This window comes from Leucopleurus acutus, assembly GCF_964270905.1.
Source record: "Leucopleurus acutus genome assembly, chromosome: 6".
NCBI classification, from domain to species: Eukaryota; Metazoa; Chordata; class Mammalia; order Artiodactyla; family Delphinidae; genus Leucopleurus; species Leucopleurus acutus.
Window position 1 is genome coordinate 27,043,010 of NC_139149.1, and position 20,292 is coordinate 27,063,301.

At 40.2% G+C, this 20,292-nt stretch overlaps 1 protein-coding gene across 1 annotated transcript in view; it reads left to right on the forward strand.

Annotated features, from left to right (window-relative positions):
- THSD7B (thrombospondin type 1 domain containing 7B) overlaps positions 1-20,292 on the forward strand; it is a gene marked incomplete at its 3' end in the record, with an annotated part of 763,972 nt that overhangs the window by 491,433 nt on the left and 252,247 nt on the right. The window contains exon 12 of the mRNA XM_082841629.1: positions 10,097-10,291. Within this exon, the coding sequence (XP_082697755.1) occupies positions 10,097-10,291 (195 nt within the window). The remainder of the gene's footprint in view (positions 1-10,096; positions 10,292-20,292) is intronic.

Consider the following 20,292-nt stretch of genomic DNA (forward strand, 5'->3'; position numbering starts at 1 on the left):
GTAGAGCCCCGAGGAGGAAGCAGTCCTGCTGACATCTTGACTTTATCCTGAGGAAACTGATTTGGGGCTTCTGACTCCTAGAATTGTAAGAAAAAAATTTTCTGTTCTTTTAAGCGGCTAAATTTTTGGTAATTTGTTACAGTGGCAACAGAAAACAGTAATACCCTGGAAACAAATTAACATTAAAAAACATCTTTCCGGGGCTTCCGTGGTGGCACAGTGGTTGAGAGTCCGCCTGCCGATGCAGGGGACATGGGTTCGTGCCCCGGTCCGGGAAGATCCCACATGCCGTGGAGCGGCTGGGCCCGTGAGCCATGGCCTCTGAGCCTGCGCGTCCGGAGCCTGTGCTCCGCAACGGGAGAGGCCACAACAGTGAGAGGCCTGCGTACCGCAAAAAAAAAAAAAAAAAAAAAAAAAAATTTTCCTGGAAGTAAAGGACCAATGACGTTGAACTGTCCAGGAGAGTATCTAGGTCCTCAGCACCGACACCTAGCTCTCCAGAGGCGGGTTGCCCAACAACCCCTGCCTCCTACCTCATTGTGGGGCTTCAGAGAATCTGTCTACTGTATTTAGGGGCGCCTTAATGTGTGTGCTCCCTTTTCAGGAGACACGTCAGTTCAGGCTCAGCTCTCCAGGGCCTCAGCATCTGGTGGTGAAGCATATGTATAGCAGGCTTCACATCAATATTTTTTAAATGCTTTTAAATTTGTGTCCTTTCTCTCTCTGCCTCCTGTCTGCCATTACGGCTTCAGGGAAAGGGACAGGATAAAGGCCACCTCAGATGGGAGGCGGATGTGTCTCTCAAACAGGGAGAAGGAAAAGCCCTCCTTCTTGCCAGGGTGGGTGATTGATAGTAAAAGAGAAGGGGGGCTTGCAGGGTGGGGAAGCAGAGCAGAAGGAACGTGTGTCGTGGTTTTCCCTGACTCAGGGCTGACGTTTTAGAGGTGAGAGTTTGGCTAAGGAAACAGAAGAGAGCTGAAGGTTTTCTGCAACCTTGGGAAGAACTCTGGGATGGGTTGGGAGGCTGGGATTGATGTATGTACACTACTATGTATGAAGTAGATGGCTGGTGAATGCCTACTGTATAGCACAGGAAAAAAAGGTGCAATCTGTTTGCAGGACATATATTGAGTTAACCTTAAAAACGCATTCCAGTACGCGTTAGGTGCAGACAAATACTGTTGGATTCCACTTACACAAGGTACCTAGAATAGTCAAATTCATAGAGTCAGAAAGTACACCCGTAGATGCCAGGGGCCGGGGGTGAGGGGGTGGGGAGGGGGAATGGGGAGTTGGTGTTTAATGGAGACAGAGTTTCAGTTTAGGAAGGTGAAAAATTCAGGAGATGGGTGACGGTGAGAGCTGCTCAACAATGTGAATGTACTTTGTTTCACTGAACTGTCAGTTAAATATGGTTAAAATAGTATGTTTCATATTAAGTGACTTTTACCACAATAAAAAGTAACAAAAAAAGAACTCTGGGAAGAGATGCCTTACGAGGCGCCACTCCAGAAGTAGGACCTTATTGCCGCCCCAGAAGCTCCCTGGGTTTCCCGTGCTACAGAGAGTCTGCAGAAATGCCTTCATGCCCCGGGGAAGGGTGGGATAGCTGCTGGTGCCGGCAGGCTTCACAGGAGAACCTGCTCTGACTCTCCCAGAGCACTGATCACGGGGCCCCAGCCGGATATGCCACACCAGGAGGGAGCCAGGTGGGCTGAGTTCTCATCAGCTTAGATGACAACAGCCCCTCATCAGGCCGAGAGGGAATGGTTTGCGAGATTTTCACCCTGAAGTGAGACTTTCCTGGTGGATGTCACCCGGGTGAGCAGCCAGCCGGTGGACGAGGGCCACTCTTACTGCAGACGCTGGCAGAGCCCTTTTTCATGCAGATCTGAGACCTTTGCTGGCTGTCAGGCACCCAGATACCATCCTGGAGGGGGGAAAGGGAAATGGCCAGAAGAAAAACTGCACATTTACCTGAAAATAATTATTTCAAATAGGAAAGAGGCTAATTAAAATGGCCAAAGCCGAGAGAGCTTTAATTGGCATTTGTACCTTTCCTGATTACCTGCTAGGAAGGGAGTTCTTAAGAAAGATTGCTTCAGTCTATAATGAAATCATTGGAGTGGAGTGCATTTCTGTCCTTAGACTCAGCAAGAGCTGGCCTGCCCTGGCCTCCGTGCCTTAGAGGGTCCTTCTCTGACCTTCTAGCCTGTTCTTTCCCACAGGCAAGGAGCCTCACTGGAGCCCATGCTGCCCCATCCATCCCCTTACCTAAACCCTGCTCAGCTGTCAGGACCTTGGAATTCCCTGCCCTAATTGCCCTGAAGCAGCTTCAAGAACTTATGGGGCCTCTTCTCTGAGTCTGACTCTACAGCCTAGATCTGATGGGTGGACAGGGGTGGCTGATTTGTGAATTGAGCTTTGGGGGGTTGACTGTAGTGCCCACTCACAAGTGTAAGACGGTCCCTCCGGGGATAGAATCCAGCTGGGAGTGAAAGGAGAAGAGGGCTGGCCAGACACCCAGGGCTGGGCCCACAGTCCCTGTGCTGCCACATTCCAGCCTGAAACTCCAAGTCATTCCAGGATTTTTATTGAACCCTCACGTTCCAAGTCATGAAGACATACATGTTAAGTAGGAGAATAGAACTGATCTATTACAGGTTTGTAAATTTCAAAGATAACTTCTAACTCTTTAGTCTTGTGGTTTGTGACCTCCTCTTATATTCCAATGCTGGTCCCCACATGTGTTAGGGGCAACCTGGCATTGCTTCATTAAATTAGGGACCTTGCTACACAGACATGGAACATGTCATTACAAATGTTACGAGCCTTATCAAAGGAGAGGTCAAGGGTCTTAGAACGTGCATAGCAGGGGCAGGAAGCTGGCCTGTTATATCGCTTGTTCGTCTGCACAGGCATAAGGTGTGCCAGGCTCCTGTCTTCACTAGGTGCATCCTACTCATCCTTCGTGCGTCCCCTCCATCCAGGAAGGCTCCTGACTGTGCAGTGCCTGAGGCCCCAGAGCCATGCTCTCGCAGGACCCTGGGCGTAGTGAACTTTCATTTCCATGTTTCTTTCATCTGTGTATCCCAGGCCAGCAGTGCAGGGTCTGCCCTATAGAACACGTTGTTCGAATGTCATGTTAGCTGAGCAGTGGCTGCCCGCCCCCTCCCCTCCTCTCCTTGATGTGCATGTAAACTGGGTTCTGTTACCTGATTGAAGCTGTTCATGATTGCAGGACAGCAAGCTCACAGCTCTTCTATTTTTCTAGCATGTCACCCTCATTTCCTGGAAATCATGACCTCTTGAAACAAATTCTTCCTACTCTTCCTTGTCAACTGTTAGAGTTGAACTCTGGTCAGGAGCAACTTTGGGGAAGTAATGTGGGTGTGCTTGGTGAAGATGACGAATGTGCATAGATCTGAAGTAGCAGATTCCATTGCTTACTTAGTCTTTCCAGGTAGAACATTATCATTTCCTATTATAAGGCCAGCAGCCCCTGCCCTCTTCATACCATAATTGAAAAGGAGACAAACTTATCCGTGTCTGACTATCAGAGTTTAGAGGTGATAGGGGACAGAAAGACTAGCCATTTAGTAGTAGTTAATAATCCGCTGATTTCAGTCACTATGAAAGCCTAAGAAGGCCACCTAACCGTCCCACATTGACAGCCAGCGTCTTCAAAAAGTTAACTACGAGACACACTGAGAATTCATACAGGTCCTTGCTTTATTTCTTTAGCTAAATTCTCTGATAATTTTACATTTCCTGCTAAGCCATTCCTTTTCATGTTGCTAGAATTGAAAATAATTAGATAACAGTGGAAAGCAATTAGTAACTCTTTTCCCCTTTTTGGTGATTTTTTTCTCCCAAGGCTCAGGCTGTGTGGTGATTAAGAGAAAGATCAAGCTGAACTCAATTCTATGTGTTATGTACATTGCTAGACACTATGAATAGGAAAATGTGACCTCAGGCATCACAGAGATGTTTGGAAGGTTCCAGGTCACCCGACCATATCCACTTACCAGGTGACTGTTCTTGTCTGAGAGCTCTTGTCTCAATAGCTCAGCTCAGCCACCTGCTTCTCCATCATTCCTTAATGAGAATACCCATCTGTCCCCGGCAGCTACTCTGAGAGCTTTCTGCTCAAAGCTTAAGAGAGCTAAATTTCAAACAATGCACAATGAGATTGTTCTGCAGCTATTTGAGCTCATTTTACCTGGGAGTACAGTTTTCCTCCAGTAAAGACAGCAGTATTTCAAGTTTAATAAATAAAATATAATTAAGCATCAAATTGCCACTCTGCTTAAATGATTCATTCCAGGTAGAAATATATGACAGGAATGGTCACTAGTGAATACCTCTTCCTTGCCTGATGGAAAGACCTTTCCCCCTAGTATAGTACAGTATTTTAAATACTTAAAACCATCAAAAGAGACATCTTTTCTCTAGATTGTGACCTGCAAGTGATGTGCTGTGATCCACAAGTCCCAGAACTCAGAGTTCATCTAAATAGCAGGTGTCTGACAGGTCCATTCTCTGTAATGGCCTGTTTTTTTCATGCCTGCCCTGAGCACATCCTTTCCATTCAAGACTGAAGTACCTACTTTTCTCTTGTTTACCAGGATTTCCCCATTGGTTATTGCCTTTAGGGAAACTACATTACTGTGCTCCTATTATCTGTCTACCTGCCTGTCACTGCCACTACTATAGCCTCCCAAAAGCTAGATTATTTATATGTATATCTGCATACACACACAGAAAATACTTTTATAAATATTCATAGTTCCTTATATTTTGTGACCAAGTGATTGGATGGATGGATGAATAAATGGGTCAATTTCAGTAAGGTCTATTAGGGAAGAAGGTATAGGTAGTAAAGATCCAGGTGTATAAGCAGCCTAGTGTCTAGTCTGCCATGGGGGTAGAGAAAGTGACCTTAAGAGGTTTATTCCTCATCCCAGGGCATGAGCTACTTTTTCTGCCTTATGTTTATTCTTCTTGTGATCAATAATGAAGCTCAAATGCTCCTAATGGTCTGAAAAGCGTTGCTACAATATATGCCCCTAAGCATTACTTAGATGTTAAAATTCTCATGAATTCAGCATTAGTGCAGAGGGGCGTGGCACTGTTTTTGTTGGATATGACCACCTCCGTAAGGGAGGTGAAAATATGGCCAGCACTCTTGTGCAAATACTCACGCTTTTCTCATTAGACTCTTTTAAGTACTAGGGATTTTGATCCTGGTGCTTCTGGAGAGAATTCCCAGCAGACCTTAGATTCCAGTTTCTGACTCCCTGGAGTTGTGGTCTTATATGGTAGCTTTTACTGTAGCCCCGTTTTTATAGACACTAAGCATAACGCAAGAGCATCACTTGGAAATATAACACAGTATCCTTGGGAGGGCCATGCAGTCCTTGGAAGAGCCTACTGACTTCAATATTATAATTGAAGGGAGGCTCCAGTCACATTTCTTAGGGGTCAAGAGGGTTTGGTAGGATGTGGAAAATTCTTCCTGAGCCAAGGCAAGAGATGGTGGGATCTTCTTTGCAGCCATGTCTTAAATTTCATTTCCAATAGCCTTCCTCATAATAACAGAAACTCTCTAGGCAGATGTACCAAGTGCTTAGTTCTGTGCTAAACACTTCATCTGCATCAATTTATCATAAGATGTAGGTGTTATCATTCCCGTTGTATGGATGAGTTAATTGTTTTAGTAGAATTTACATAATTTGCCCAAGGTAACAGTAAAAAAAAAAAAAAAAAAAAAAAATGAAAGTCTCTAGTTCTGTTAAACACCAAGGCCCACAATTTGATAAGTACACTCTACTTACCACCTCTGATTTAGTCCTCAAAGAAATTATTTGACTTAAGGAGTCCGTACACACTTAATATTGGCCACAGAACTATATTGTAGGTTAAAAATAACATAGTTTAAAAATATCCTTTGAATAGATACATCTGTATGTATAACTGAATCACTTTGCTGTACGCTTGAAACTAACACAACATTGTTAATCAACTATGCTCCAATATAAGATAGAAATTTAAAAAAAATCCTTTGCCCATGAGTTGCCCAGTGGAAGGGGCCTCTGAATTGGGTTGTACCTCTAGCTACTAGTTATCCCCACTTACTCTAAATGCCTTCCCTTTTCATTTCCTTTGTATGTATCTGCCATCTTTCCTTTGTTGGGTTTCCAGTCCTGCATACTTCTCGCCCGCTATTTCTTCATTTTTTGCCTACCCTCTAGTATCATTCAATGCCCCGTCATTTGATAAATGTTTACTAAATGATTCCTTTTATACTAGAACATGCCCAAGAAGTAAATTGTTTTATTCAACTTGTTCATGTTTTTATTTCTAGTGGTTCTTTTCACACTTGAAAGTAAATTAGGATCTTGAACCTGAAGAAATCTGAGAACAAAAATGCCTGGCCTAAACGGATGGTTGCGTGCCATGTAGCATATCGATTGCCACTCAACCCCTGAGCTGATCATCAGTGATAACCTAGAGCAATGGTCTTCAGTCTAACGTGGGTCAAGTTCATACTACAACTCTGAATGCATTCTGTGGCCCTTAGGATCCTCCAAAGCCTCCGTTAGACTACTGGGTCACTTTGTGCAGGAGTGACGGATCTGATTTATTCTACGTAGTCCTGTGAATGCATCGAATGTGTTAAGGGCATATCTAGTATACCGGTTGACTAATGGTGATTGTAAGTGTAGTACAGAATCAGGTGAAGATTCACCCAGTTTTCTCTTCACCTTAATCTGAGGATGGCCAAGGAAGAAATGAGGTGTGGTGAGCGAGAGTGTGTGCATGTATGCTTGCTAGAACTATCAGCCTGCTTGATTTAAAACAAATATGAAGGATAATAATAATAGCCTTTATTTGGCTCTTGGTGGGTGTGAGACACGGCTTTGAGGATTCTCACAGCCCTTTGTTTATGTGCTCTTATAATACTCATTTTAAAGATGAGGAGACCAAAGCATAAACAATTTAAATAACTCATCTCAGTTCACATAACACCCAGGTGTTTGGGGATGGAATTTGCATTCATGGCACTTAACAACAGTGTCTGTGAATTCTGTCATACGCTAAAGCTATTCTTTCTTAGTTTCTTGTGCAAAGGGTTCAATACAGACATTCATAATCCAGTGTATTCTAATTTAGACAGTTTGTAGAACTTAAAAATATCATTGAATGTTTATCATAGCTTTCAAATTTTAAACTTATTGAAATGAAATATAGAAAGTGAATATTTGATAAATTTATTTATTTATTTTAGGCTGTGTTGGGTCTTCGTTGCTGTGCATGGGCTTTCTCTCGTTGCGGCGAGCGGGGGCTTCTCATTGCAGTGGCTTCTCTTGCTGCAGAGCACGGGCTCTAGGTGCGCAGGCTTCAGTAGTTGCAGTGCGTGGGCTCAGTAGTTGTGGCTCGTGGGCTGTAGAGCGCAGGCTCAGTAGCTGTGGCACATGGGCTTAGTTGCTTCTCGGCATGTGGGATCTTCCCGGACCAGGGCTCGAACCCGTGTCCCCTGCACTGGCAGGCAGATTCTTAACCACTGTGCCATGAGGGAAGTCCTAGAAAGTGAATATTTTAAAATAATGTATTATCATTGGAAAAACTCTTCATTTGTATATTCATAGAGGTTTAATTTTCAAAGAGCAGTACTTTTTGAAAGTATTTAAAATTCCTCTTCATATTATTCAGTGCATTGTCATCTTGGAAAAGAAAACTTGGCATGATAAAAATCCCCTAAATTAACTCCAAATTATTTATCTAAACATGAAATTCAAGTAACATTTGCTTGTACACTACTTAAGAAAGTATCTTATTTTATTCATCATTCATGGCTATAACAGTCCCAACAAAGAAAATGCAGGTGATGTTGGTTTGATGTGCCATGGATTTTGTTCCTAGGATGTGGATAAAAACAAGAGCAAAAACTATTCAAAATTAATGAATAGCCCCACGTGCTGCGGAGCAGATGTACAAACTGGGAAGTGTTGTGCGTGTATCCATTGTCATCTTAGCTGATTCCTTTGTCCTAAAGCATTAGCTAGGTTTGGCTTTCACCAGTAAATAGATAGATAGATAGATAGTTGGATAAATGGTGTTCAGGTTGACTTGTTCTCTGCTGTGCTCAGAATAAAGAAAGGAACTCAGAATATAAGAGAAATGGGCCACTGAAAGCCCCTGTGTATACTTACCCTGTGTTAAAGAAGCGTATATAGAGTTCTTAACAGCATCGTTCCTAGGCTGTGGTCTCTTTATTCCTTGTGACTTGGTAGATTTCAAAGAGCTGTAATAAAAATGACCCTAAACCGTAGTTTCTTTAGGATGATGAACGCAGCAGATATCCATTAACAAATACCATGTCCAAAGGCATCATGCTAAAAGTGGGTGGTCAGTGGACAGGCTGGATCAGAACCACTTGGGACACTTAAAGACAAAAATATTCCTGGACTTCTCCCCCGGAGATGCTGGTTTAGTAGGTCTGAAGTTATGCCATCAGATCTCTATGTTCTCAAAGACATCCGTGATTAGGAATCAGTTGAGAAAGTGTAGTTTTCAACAGGGGGTGACATCTGGCAATGTGTGAAGTCATTTTTGGTTTTCAAAACTGGGAGGGTGTGTGTGCTATTGGCATCTAATGGGTTGAGGCCAGGAATGCTGCTAAGTCTCTTACAATGCACAGGACACACTTGTGTACCCACAAAATGAAATTATCCAATCTAAATCGTCCGTGGTGCCAAGGTTGAGGCATGCTGGTCTAGAAAATAAAGATATACCCTTAGAGTCCATAATTAGGGTGAAGAAAAGATGCACAAAAATATCATTCATTCTTAATAAAATAAATGGCATTAGTCCAAAGACTCAAAAAATTAAGCAAAATCTCAAAAATGTCTTATCTTGAGATTATCAGTTCATGGTATGACTGGAGACATTCCAGCCGAAAAAGTATGTGAGAAACATCTGCAACTGGTAGGATATTTGTATTGGGGATTATCTGGATAGATTATGCCTGTATTTAAAAAAAGAAATAAAAATTTTAACTGATCCTGAAATGTTAGCAAGAGAAAAAAAGTTTACTTGTAGAAAGCAGAAATTCCTTTTAAAATACTGACTGAAGTGAAAAATAGGGCCATTTACATAAGTGCCATTTAAACAAGTAAACAAAAATCAAATCTAGGAAGAGTTCAGATGATCTTTTGGTGGTTTTGTCCTTTTTTGTCCTCCTATTACTCTTTTTTTCTAGTTGTTGATTTTTTTTTTTTTTTGGGAGTATAATTGCTTTACAACGTTGTGTTAGTTTCTGCTATACAGTGAAGTGAATCAGCTATATGTATACTTATATCCCCTCCCTCTAGGACTTCTCTCCCACGACCCCTCCCCACCATCCCGCCCATCTAGGTCGGTCATCACAGAGCACCGAGCTGAGCTTCCTGTGCTTTATAGGATGTTCCCGCTAGCTATTTTATGCATGATAGTGTATATATGTCAATCCTAATCTCCCAATTCGTTCCACCCTCCCCTTCCCCTCCTGTGTCCACATGTCCGTTCTCTATGTCTGCATCTCTATTTCTGCCCTGCACATCGGTTCATCTGTACCATTTTTCTAGATTCCACATATATGCATTAATATACGATATTTGTTTTTCTCTTTCTGGCTTACTTCACTCTGTATGACAGACTCTAGGTCCATCCAGGAATGAAACTGGGTCATTCGTAGAGATGTGGGTGGACCTCCTATTATTATTCTTTTACAGATTCTCTTTTCTAGTTTTGTATCATCTCTAGAGATCAAATGCTCACAGGCAGGACATACAGAAAATTACTGAATGTTATTTTGGTTGCCTGTCAATGCTGGGTTCGGATTAATAACGAAACCAATTAAATTCTCAAATACCTCCACTGACAACAATAAATGTTTAATTTCCAGAGAGAAATAAGGTTAGCTATGTTGAACACCTTTTGCAATCACAGTGATAACCAAACTTTTCAAACATTGGGGAATTCTGCAATTTCGTCCAAGAACCAGCAGCTTGATTTAATTAAAATCATAACAGAAGAATCCATGTTTTTTTAGCTGTCTCGTGCATCTCTGGTAATAACCAGTCGGCAGAAATGACGGAATGCCTCAAGCAGACAAATGGCATGCCTCCCTTTGTTCAAGAATGTACAGTACCCTGTCATGATGACTGCACCTTCACTGCTTGGTCCAAGTTTACGCCCTGCTCCACGAATTGTGAAACAACTCGAAGTAGACGGCGACAGCTCACAGGTAGGGTGTGCTTTTCATTCTTTAGCTTCAGGCAAGTGATGCTCTCCTGAAACTGATCAAGGAGAATATATGTTCCAGAAGGATGGGAAATTGTATCAGGTCTCTCCCCTCCCTTTCCCTCCCTGCCATTATGCATCCTCAGTGCCAAAGCTTGGCACATAATAGATACTCAATTAATACTTGTGAAACAAATGAAAGATGTGAACCATTCCAAAGCTATGAAGTTCTTCTCTATACAGCTTATAATCTTTGTAGTCATAAATGGCAGTATATCCACCAACTTCCTAGAGTAGTTAATGGCAGAGTTTCTGATGTTTTCCATGCCAGGATCTCAGCAAGTTTGAAAGCAGTCTCTGATTTGTAAAGAACATCAAAGGCAGATCTCACCTATGTCATTATCTTTTGCCATTACCTTATAAGTAACTTGATATTTTAAAATTTTAGTGGTGGAAGGCAAAAATTGAATTACAGGGACTTCCCTGGTGGTGCAGTGGTTAAGAATCCGCCTGCCAGTGAGTGCAGGGGACACAGGTTCAATCCCTGGTCTGGGAAGATCCCATGTGCCGCAGAGCAAGTAAGCCTGCGTGCCGCAACTACTAAGCCTGCGCTCTAGAGCCCACAACTACAGAGCCGCACGCCACAACTACTGAAGCTCACATGCCCTAGAGCCCACGTGCTGCAACTACTGAAGCCCCTGCACCTAGAGCCCATGCTCTGCAAGAAGAGAAGCCACCAGAATGAGAAGCCTGCACACGACAGCTAAGAGTAGTCCCTGCTCACCTCAGTAGAGAAAGCCCGTGTGCAGCAAGGAAGACCCAGTGCAGCCAAAAATAGAAAAATCAAATCGAATTACATACATAGATTCTGCTTTTGTGGCATATGCTAATTATTGGTTCTATTTACATCCTTGAAATTTAATGGAAATTAAAGCAGTGAATAGTTTAATCAAGGTCTTAGAGCAATTTTTGCCTGTAATATACAAATAATTGATGTAGTCATATATATCCTACTTCTTATCTAGATAAATATGGCAGAACATCTCTTCATTGAATGTTTTTTTCATATTTGCAGAAAACTTAATTCAGGGAATGAAGAATGAAAGGAAAATGCCAAAATAATAATTGGGTTAATAAAATTGGTGTTGACATTGAAGAATTAAGCACGGATGACCATTTTTTCTCATGAGCAATTCAAGTGCTAATTCTCTCAGTTTCAAGACCTTTGTTTGAAAGCATTGCATACCAGATTGTTTTACATTTAGCTCACTCTAATGGATTGACAAAATCCATGAGAGCGCTTAACAGGATTTCTGCACACAAATCAGAAGCCCATTTGTAAGTCCAGGTGAAACGTATACTCACAAATAGAAACATCAAATTAAATGTTATACTTTATTCTATAAAAATTTGTTCATATATAATTTTATGCAACATTGCTTATGTTTCTAAGATAAAACAAATTCTTATTCTCTAACAATATGATGGGATAGAATGTATATGACAGGAATAATTCCAAGTTCAGGGGCAATTTAATGGAACTTGGTTTGCATGTTCCTACATAATCCTTCAGAAGCCATTATCCTAGCAACTCTGTCTATATCTTTGAGACGAGACAGAATTTCCTTGAGAGGGAAAGAAAGTTTTTAACTAATGGCCAATTTTTTTCTTTGTCTTGAAGGTTTGCTAATGATGTTTTGTATCTGTAAACTGAGAATGAAATAATTGAAAATCCTAGGATACTTACTCATTTTGCAACCAGTACAGTTTGTGTTATCAATTGTCAAAATTTTGATGAATTTGACTTCTATTTAATATATACTTTTAAGGTAAATACTGAAGAACTGTTATATTTTTGCTTGCAAACTCTATCCTAAGAATTACATTAATATTTAGAATTTCTTTTCTAAATTATTAACTGCTATGCTTTTGCCTAGCTGGTTGATCTTTGTATGTTTCAGTATCTAGATGACACCTAAACAACTGGCTAACTTCATGAAATACATGGGTTGTTAAAATCAACCAAATGAATTATATAGTAGTGTCAACTGAAAGAAAAATGCACAGCGTGAGAGTTATGAGTTAAGGTTTATCCAGGGGCTTACTGAGGACTGTTGCCCGGGAGACAGCCTCTGATAGCTCTGAGGGACTGCTCGCAAGAGGAGGGGAGAAGGCTAGTTTATATGTGATTTTGTTGTTGTTAAGAAATGTATGCAGTCAGCATACACCTTCGTAGAAACTTACTGCTAGTCACAACAGCAATCTCAAGGTAATGATCATAGCACTTTCTGTGTATGGGAAGACGCAAGAAGTGAAGTTTATTAAAATTCTTCCTGAAGTGCGTCTGACTATCTAAGGGTCTATTTGTTCAAAGCACAGAGTATCCTTTTATTGTCTTTCATTTCCTCTGTTAGAAGCACTGAGTGTACGGTCAGTCAGTGACTGCGATGGGTTAATCTTCGTAGACCTGGATGGAGAATGACATACTCTTTGCTCTTCTTTTGTTGGAAGTTCCCCCATTTTGGTCATAAATTCAACCAAAGTTTGAGAGCCGTTTCATTACCAATTTGTCCTAGGGCCCTACGTCAAGGATTTCATAGGATTTCGTTGAAAGGCCACCCAATGTGCTATGACTGAATTGGGCCTTTCTAATGGTTACCATAAAGGTCTCTGGACCACCTGTCTCACTAGTCTGTTACGGTCCAGGAAATGCTTCTCCCTGATGGTTTCTTCCCATATCTAGAGTTACACTATTATAATCATTTTAATTCTATATAGAACTATATATTCGATCAAACATTTCAAATCTCTTAGTCATTACTGCTTTTGTTGGAGAACGCTGTTTATTCTTGCATTACCAAATCTACAACTATCTTGTAAGCAGAACACAAGTTCTATAGCTAGAAGTATTAATAAGGTCATAGTAAGGATTTATGCCATGAACTTCCAGCATCAAACGAGTTCTTGAGATCACCAAGACGAGGGAGCAGATTGCTTAAGGCACAAATCTGATACTTTTTATGTGAGTCATTAAATGTGTTCTATTACAAGCCCAACAGAGTCATTAAACTTTAACGACTGTTGCCTGGTGTTACCCATATAAATCCATTCCATAACTGAGGAAGAGTCCCTCCTGATAAGTGGGAGGTTATGTTTTTTGAATTAAATTTAGCTCATTGTTCTGATTGAGCTTGAGTAACTCTGATAGAAAATTCATATTTAGGTTAAAATAAATTTTCTAAGGTACCATCCAATCACATCCTTGGAGCGGAGAAATCCACCAAGGTGAACCAGAAGTACTGGATGTAGGTAATTGACTATAAACCAAAAAATGAGATAGATTTTTAAAAATTTGCATAGGGTTGTGCCCATGATACAAAAACATTTGGTTCACATGTAAAAATCCAAGAAATCAAGGTCCGGTGTGGCATCTTGGAATAGCTATCTGCTTCTGATGCCCTCATCTCTTCCTGCTGTGGGTATGGCTTCTTCTCTGTTTGAGTATTGTGTCAAGGTGAGTTTGAGGTTAGCAATCCTCTCTATATACCAGTCCAGTGCAGGGCCCTTTTTAAATGGGAAATATGAATCGTAAGAGTCAGTTCCCTTTAGTCTTGTTGTGCATGAGCTAGTTAAGAGTACCTGATAAGGGCCTTTCCATCTAAGCTGAAGAGAGTCCTTTAAATGATGTCTTTTCCAGTATGTATTCTTCTGGTTGTAGTCATAGGGTATCCGATCTTTAGCCAAACATAGATTACTGTGAGAAACTTCAGAAACAAGCTAAAAACGTTCTTTTAACAAGTGACTTAAACTTTTGTGATAATGTAACATAGCAACAGGAGCCGTCCAGGAAGTGAGTTTCAGGCAGTAAATACCAAAACCTTATAGATAATTAATAGCACAGGAACTTGATGTCTATAAACGTATATTACTGAAACATATATTTTGTCTAAAGTCATCCTCATTTCCACCAAATACAGCCAAACTAAGACTAACTTGTTTACAAAGTAAGTCTGGTTTCAATAAACTCGGCCTGATTATTTACGTAAGTGTACCAAGAATAGGAGTTGATTATATAGGCTCTTTTAAATTTGTGTTTTTTGAAGCTTGTCATAAACAGTCCCTGACTGAACTTCATTAAGGCTTCTCAAGGCCACGAAAAGTATGCCTAGGACTTGCCATCAGATTTACCTGTATAGGTTTGGGTGAATTCCTCCCTTCTCAAGGTTCCCGAAATATCTTGAGGGTCCTTTTTTTTTTTTTTTTTTTGCGGTACGCGGGCCTCTCACTCTTGTGGCCTCTCCCATTGGGGAGCACAGGCTCCGGACGCACAGGCTCAGCGGCCATGGCTCACGGGCCCAGCCGCTCCGCGGCACGCGGGATCCTCCCGAACCGGGGCACGAACCTGTGTCTCCTGCATCGGCAGGCGGACTCTCAACCACTGCGCCACCAGAGAAGCCCTTGAGGGTCCTTTCTTATTCACCTGATAAGGATGCTGGGAACCCTGCAAATAAGGCACTAGGCTGTTTCTCTAAGGGGCTTTATGGCTCCATAAAGTCCATCTTAGTTCTTTAAAGCTGACTTGTTATATCCGATTCTATGCATATTCTCAAATAAGGCATTCCGGTCAAAGCTATGTTAATATAACCAGCGTTGCCATTGTAACCTGTCAAACAGAGAAGAGATTTTTATTGAACTTCTGCAAATAACAATATTTCCATGAAAATAAGAATAAGGAGTTTCCACTTCTAGAGGGATCAGGAAGAGAGAAAAAGATAAATGTTTCAATTCTGCTTACAAAGGTATAATTTATCAAATTGGTGTGAGTCATAGCATAAGAGGAAAGATTTCCTTATATCAAGAAAACAAAGATAAACAGTAATATTTTAGACAAAAGGTCATAAAAATTATAACCATATTCATCAGTTCATTCAGTCATATGCAATTAAGTGTTGTTGATCTTGATCTCCTGTTAACGGTTTTATGAAGTCATCAGATTTTTCACTAGAATTCTTTAATTTCATACCCAGTTCAGTAGTATAATCTGAAAGCTATCAGAAACCTGTAATTGTCAAAAAAAAAAAAAAAAAGTCCTTCCATGACTCTTCTTGAAGATGAAAAATTTTAATAAAAGCGACAGAGTAAAATAATACTATCTATACGTGACAAAAGACTTAAAATGGCATGGTTAAAGATACGATTACAATTGACAAAGAAATTTGGTTATTTTCTGTTACACACATTTTAAGATAATTGGACTATGATAACATTAGAGTAGGACATCTGAATTTTAGGAATTTCCTAGAACTTCTAGAATATTTATATTGATAACATTTACTCATACAATATTACCTAAGGTTTATCATCATTTAACAATGTTAATCATGTAATTTAATATAACAAATAAACCTAATTAGTTTAATATCTTTCTTTGAGATGTTTCAGGGTCCCCTGGAGACATGCCAACATTAGCTAGAGGACGTAACAGAGAGAAATTCAAATTCTAGTTTTGCACCAGCTTAATTTAATATTCTTAGAATTCTTTCAGCCAATTAAGTTCATTTTAATCTTTGCCAGCCCTGGTCATACATCAAATTCTTTCTCAGGGTTTCTTTTCATAACCCTGTAATTTGCCTTTTTTCTTCCAGATTGTGTCCTATGCTTTCCCTTGCTCTTTTTTCCTTTTTCTCTTAACCTCTCTTTAGGACAAGATTACTTTGTTTTCCCTTAACAGAATGCTTTTCGTTTACCCTTTTAAAAAGTTTTCTTGCATACAAAGATGTTTTATTTATTTTAGTGGTTCTAATTACACATATTAATCAGAATTCTCAACCCTTAAAAACCCCAATCTCTAGCAAAAACCAAGAAGTCAGCAGTTATGAACTGTTTGTCACATGAGCGTGCCTGATTGGCAAACTTACGAACATATTCCATTACCTCTAGAAACACATTTTTTCACAGTGTAATTTTTCCTCACTGTGGTATAAGACATGTGACCAATAAACCAAACATCTTTAGGTATTTTTTTTAAATAGGAAAACAAAAGTAGATAAATTTAGACTTGCTTAGCAATTAATTTCCCAGTATTTTCTATTATTTGGAAATGATCTAGACATTCAATGAATTCCCATCATTTAACTTAGTAAAACTCTAAAATTTCAAGTTACTGGAAGATCTGGAGAAACTATTTTTAAGTAGACATACAATAAGACATAATTGTTCTTAAAGCATTCATCTAAAAAAGTCTTAGCCCATTTGGATCTAAATTTCTTTAAGAAAATATCATTGGTTTTCTTGCTGACCAATTTTGTTAGAGATAACATGATCTTATTTGACGTTTAGTAAACGGACACAATAACAGTTGTACATATAATGTTCTTAATTCTAAAGATAGGACTCTTAGTTAAACCAACAAACTTGTTTTTATTGGGTAAAGATTAATCGTAGATCATGTCAACTACGAACTGGCACTTGGCATTGGCACTCGCCATCGACCTCTACAAGGATTAAATCGGGAGCTGCTGCAGCTGCTGACCTTCAACACCCGCTGAAAGGTGTTCAGGGTGGAGATCAGGAATGAAGCTTTGTGTGCTCTGGGAAAAACAGGTCTTCAGATAGTTAGATATTTTCAGGAGATGATTTTATGAACCCAATTCTTGTATCTCCTCATATCTAGAAAAGCACTAAAATCCTTCATGGTGACATCTGCTCCTTGTGACTAGCAGTAACCTTCATGAGACTAGCAGAAACACCATCACCAAAATCATATATATACTGACCTTCCCCATTACCTCTTTGGAGCAGTTTCTCAGAGCTGTCTGAAATGCTGTCTCCCGAGCGATAGTCCTCATTTTGCCCCAAATAAAACTTCACTCACAACTCTCAGGTTGTGCTTTTTTTTTTCAGTTGGCAATCGTGATCTTAAAAAAACCATTTGGGTTAATTTGTATTGTATTTCTGAGAATGTATACAAGCATTTAATTTTCTTTAAGCCAATTAAATAGTTCTTTTTTACAGTTTAATTTTGATAATACCATCACCAAAGGTAGAAACATATATCTATAGTGTACACACAGACATATAAATAGGCACAACCAGAGATCGCATAGCCTCATTTTAAAACTTAAGTCAAGAATCGGGTATTACAATGTAAAACTTGCTGGTTTATAACAACAGTTGGAATAAGTTAACTCACTTGGGTTTTAAAAGGCTTCTTCCCCCCCCACACACACACCCTTTTTTTTTTTAATCTCAGAAATTGGAGATAGTCTAGATAAGAGTTTCCTGAGAGGACCTGGTAAAACATTTACATCTCAAAGGCTCAGGGAGATAATTGTAAGCTCCTCCTAGAAGGACTTCTGTTCCCTTTGGGTCAGAATTTTGAAAAGATGTTTTATAAAGCCAGCTTCCTCTGACTGCATTTGTAAAAGCCAGTTTTGGAATGTCAAGAGAGTCCCATCTTGACCTTTTTCAGGATGACATTTCCTCCATTTCCCAATTAACTACTTGCATGTATAAGCTCCTTATAAACATAAACCTCTGGCTCATACCCTGCCGGGTTTATCTGGTACCGCTTTCTTCTGATCTGAAGGCTTTGTTTCCCATTTTAGTGTTGGTTTTTCAGGATAAAATTACTATTGAAGACTGGTGGGCTGATGTCACTCCTCTGGGTGGCACCCTAGAGTCATCTCAGGGCTTTCACAGGTCTCAGTTTCTCCCCCTGACTGTATAAAATCTCCATGGAGACTGGAGCACTGGTTGGCCAATGTTATGTGTGCGTCCCGAGAGCAAATTTCTTTAATGAGTGGGTTACTCACACTGAATGGTGTGAGGGCTTGCCTCTGCCACTCCCATAAATTTCCCAGTTGACTGAGAAAAGTGCAACTGGTTGGGAGGAGCTGTGTCCCTAATCTTCGGAGCTGAGAGCTCTCACATGGTATCTTGACTTTTATTCAGACAAACTCTGTTAAGGTATTCAAGAAAGACACCAGGCTAGCCTCCTACCTAATCACCTAGTCCAGACCACTTGGTGTCTTTCAACTGAGCAACCGCCCGCTGTCTCTCGACGGGGGGTAACCCACTCAGTATCTTTCAACTGAGCAAACTTTTCCCAGTGTCTTTCGACTTGGTAACCCAGCTGCCTCTTCTTGAACCTAAGTTCAAGGAAAACCTTACCCCTCATGGCAAGGAGTTTAACAACCACCAAATAAAACTCAGAATCATCAATCAAGATGTGAGATCCAAGACCCAGGAGAGACATACCCAGTTGTCTGGACTCCCCAAGGAAGTGGACCAGCACAAGGGGCCCATGTTGGGCCCAAGGCTCCAGATACTTGTAGAGTTCAGGCAAAGGAGAGAAGTCAGCTCTTGGTCCCTTTGTGGTCACCAAAACATTCAACTGAAAGAAAAATGCACAACATGAGAGTTGTGAGTTAAGGTTTATCCAGGGTCTTACTGAGGACTCTAACACAGGAGACAGCCTCTCAGATAGCTCTGAGGAAGTGCTCCAGAGAGGTAGGGAGGGAAGGCTAGTTTATATGTGATTTTGTTGCTGTTAGGGAATACATGCAGTCAGCATACATCTTGGTAGAAACTTACAGCTAGTCACAAAGAACAGCAATCTCAAGGTAATGATCATAATGCTTTTCTGTGTATGAGAAGATACAAGAAGTGGGGTTTATTTAAATTCTTCCTGAAATGCATCTAACTATCTAAGGGTCTGTCTGTCCAAGCACAGAGTATCCTGTTATCGTCTTTAATTTCCTCTGTGTGAAACACTGAGATCACTGTCAGCAATTTCAATGGCTTAATCTTTGTAGACATAGATGGAGAGCAGAATACTCTTCACTCTCCTTTTGTTTGCAGTATCATTGGTAGAAAAACAAGTAGTGAAAAATCTGTAGTTCTCAAGCTTTATTTTTATTGTGATACTAATGCTTATGTTTTGGTTTTTCCCCTGTAATTTAGTATTAAACTTAATAAGCAATTTCTAACATGAATGATAGTAAAAAGGGATGGGCTTAGACTAAAGCAGTATGATTCTCTAACACAGACACACACAGAAGAGCATACAGACACAAGTACAAGCATCTTCATTGTATAGGGGACCATCTACAGTGTTTATTTTTCTTTTTCCATTTTTTTAACCAGAAACCTTAATTTAATATCTGGGTGTTTGTTGTATGCAAACTAGATAATCACAGGTTTCAGATTTAGTGATAATTAAAGCAGTTGTTTACACAATGCTGTAAATAATCCTTCAAATAGTATAATCTATCTAGGTTATTCATATGTATCTATATATTCAAAATAACTGGGTAGGGCTTCCCTGGTGGCGCAGTGGTTGAGAGTCCGCCTGCCGATGCAGGGGACGTGGGTTCGTGCCCCGGTCCGGGAGGATCCCACATGCCGTGGAGAGGCTGGGCCCGTGAGCCATGACCGCTGAGCCTGCGCGTCCGGAGCTTGTGCTCTGCAACGAGAGAGGCCACAACAGTGAGAGGCCCGCGTACTGCAAAAAAAAAAAAAAAAAAAAAAAAAACCTGGGTAACTAATACCTATTAAATATTGTAGTTTTGTGTTTTTGTGGAATCAGTTACAAATTTCTCTCTGACTTAAGAGGAAAAAATGTCTTTAGAGTTGTAGTAGAGATTGATTTTTAAAATTTTTAAAGTACTGGCTGGTCCTGAATCCAAGGTTTAATATTGATTATGACTATAATGTAATCAAGGTTAAGGACCACTGGTAATCGGTTTCTTATTGTGAAAACCATCTCTACGTTAACTAACTTGCTCAAAGCCTTCTTCAAACAGTGATGCCATGTAATTAAGAAGGATATCACAAATATAGAGACAGCATATATTTGTACAAAATATTTGTTCTGCCAGTAACTTTTGGTTACTTTGTACATGAACATTTTATTATTTATTCCTTTTCTCTGTCTCTCATTTCTTCCTTACTTTTTTTTTCCTTTTTTTAAAAAACTTTGCTCAATTCTTCAAGGAACAATTC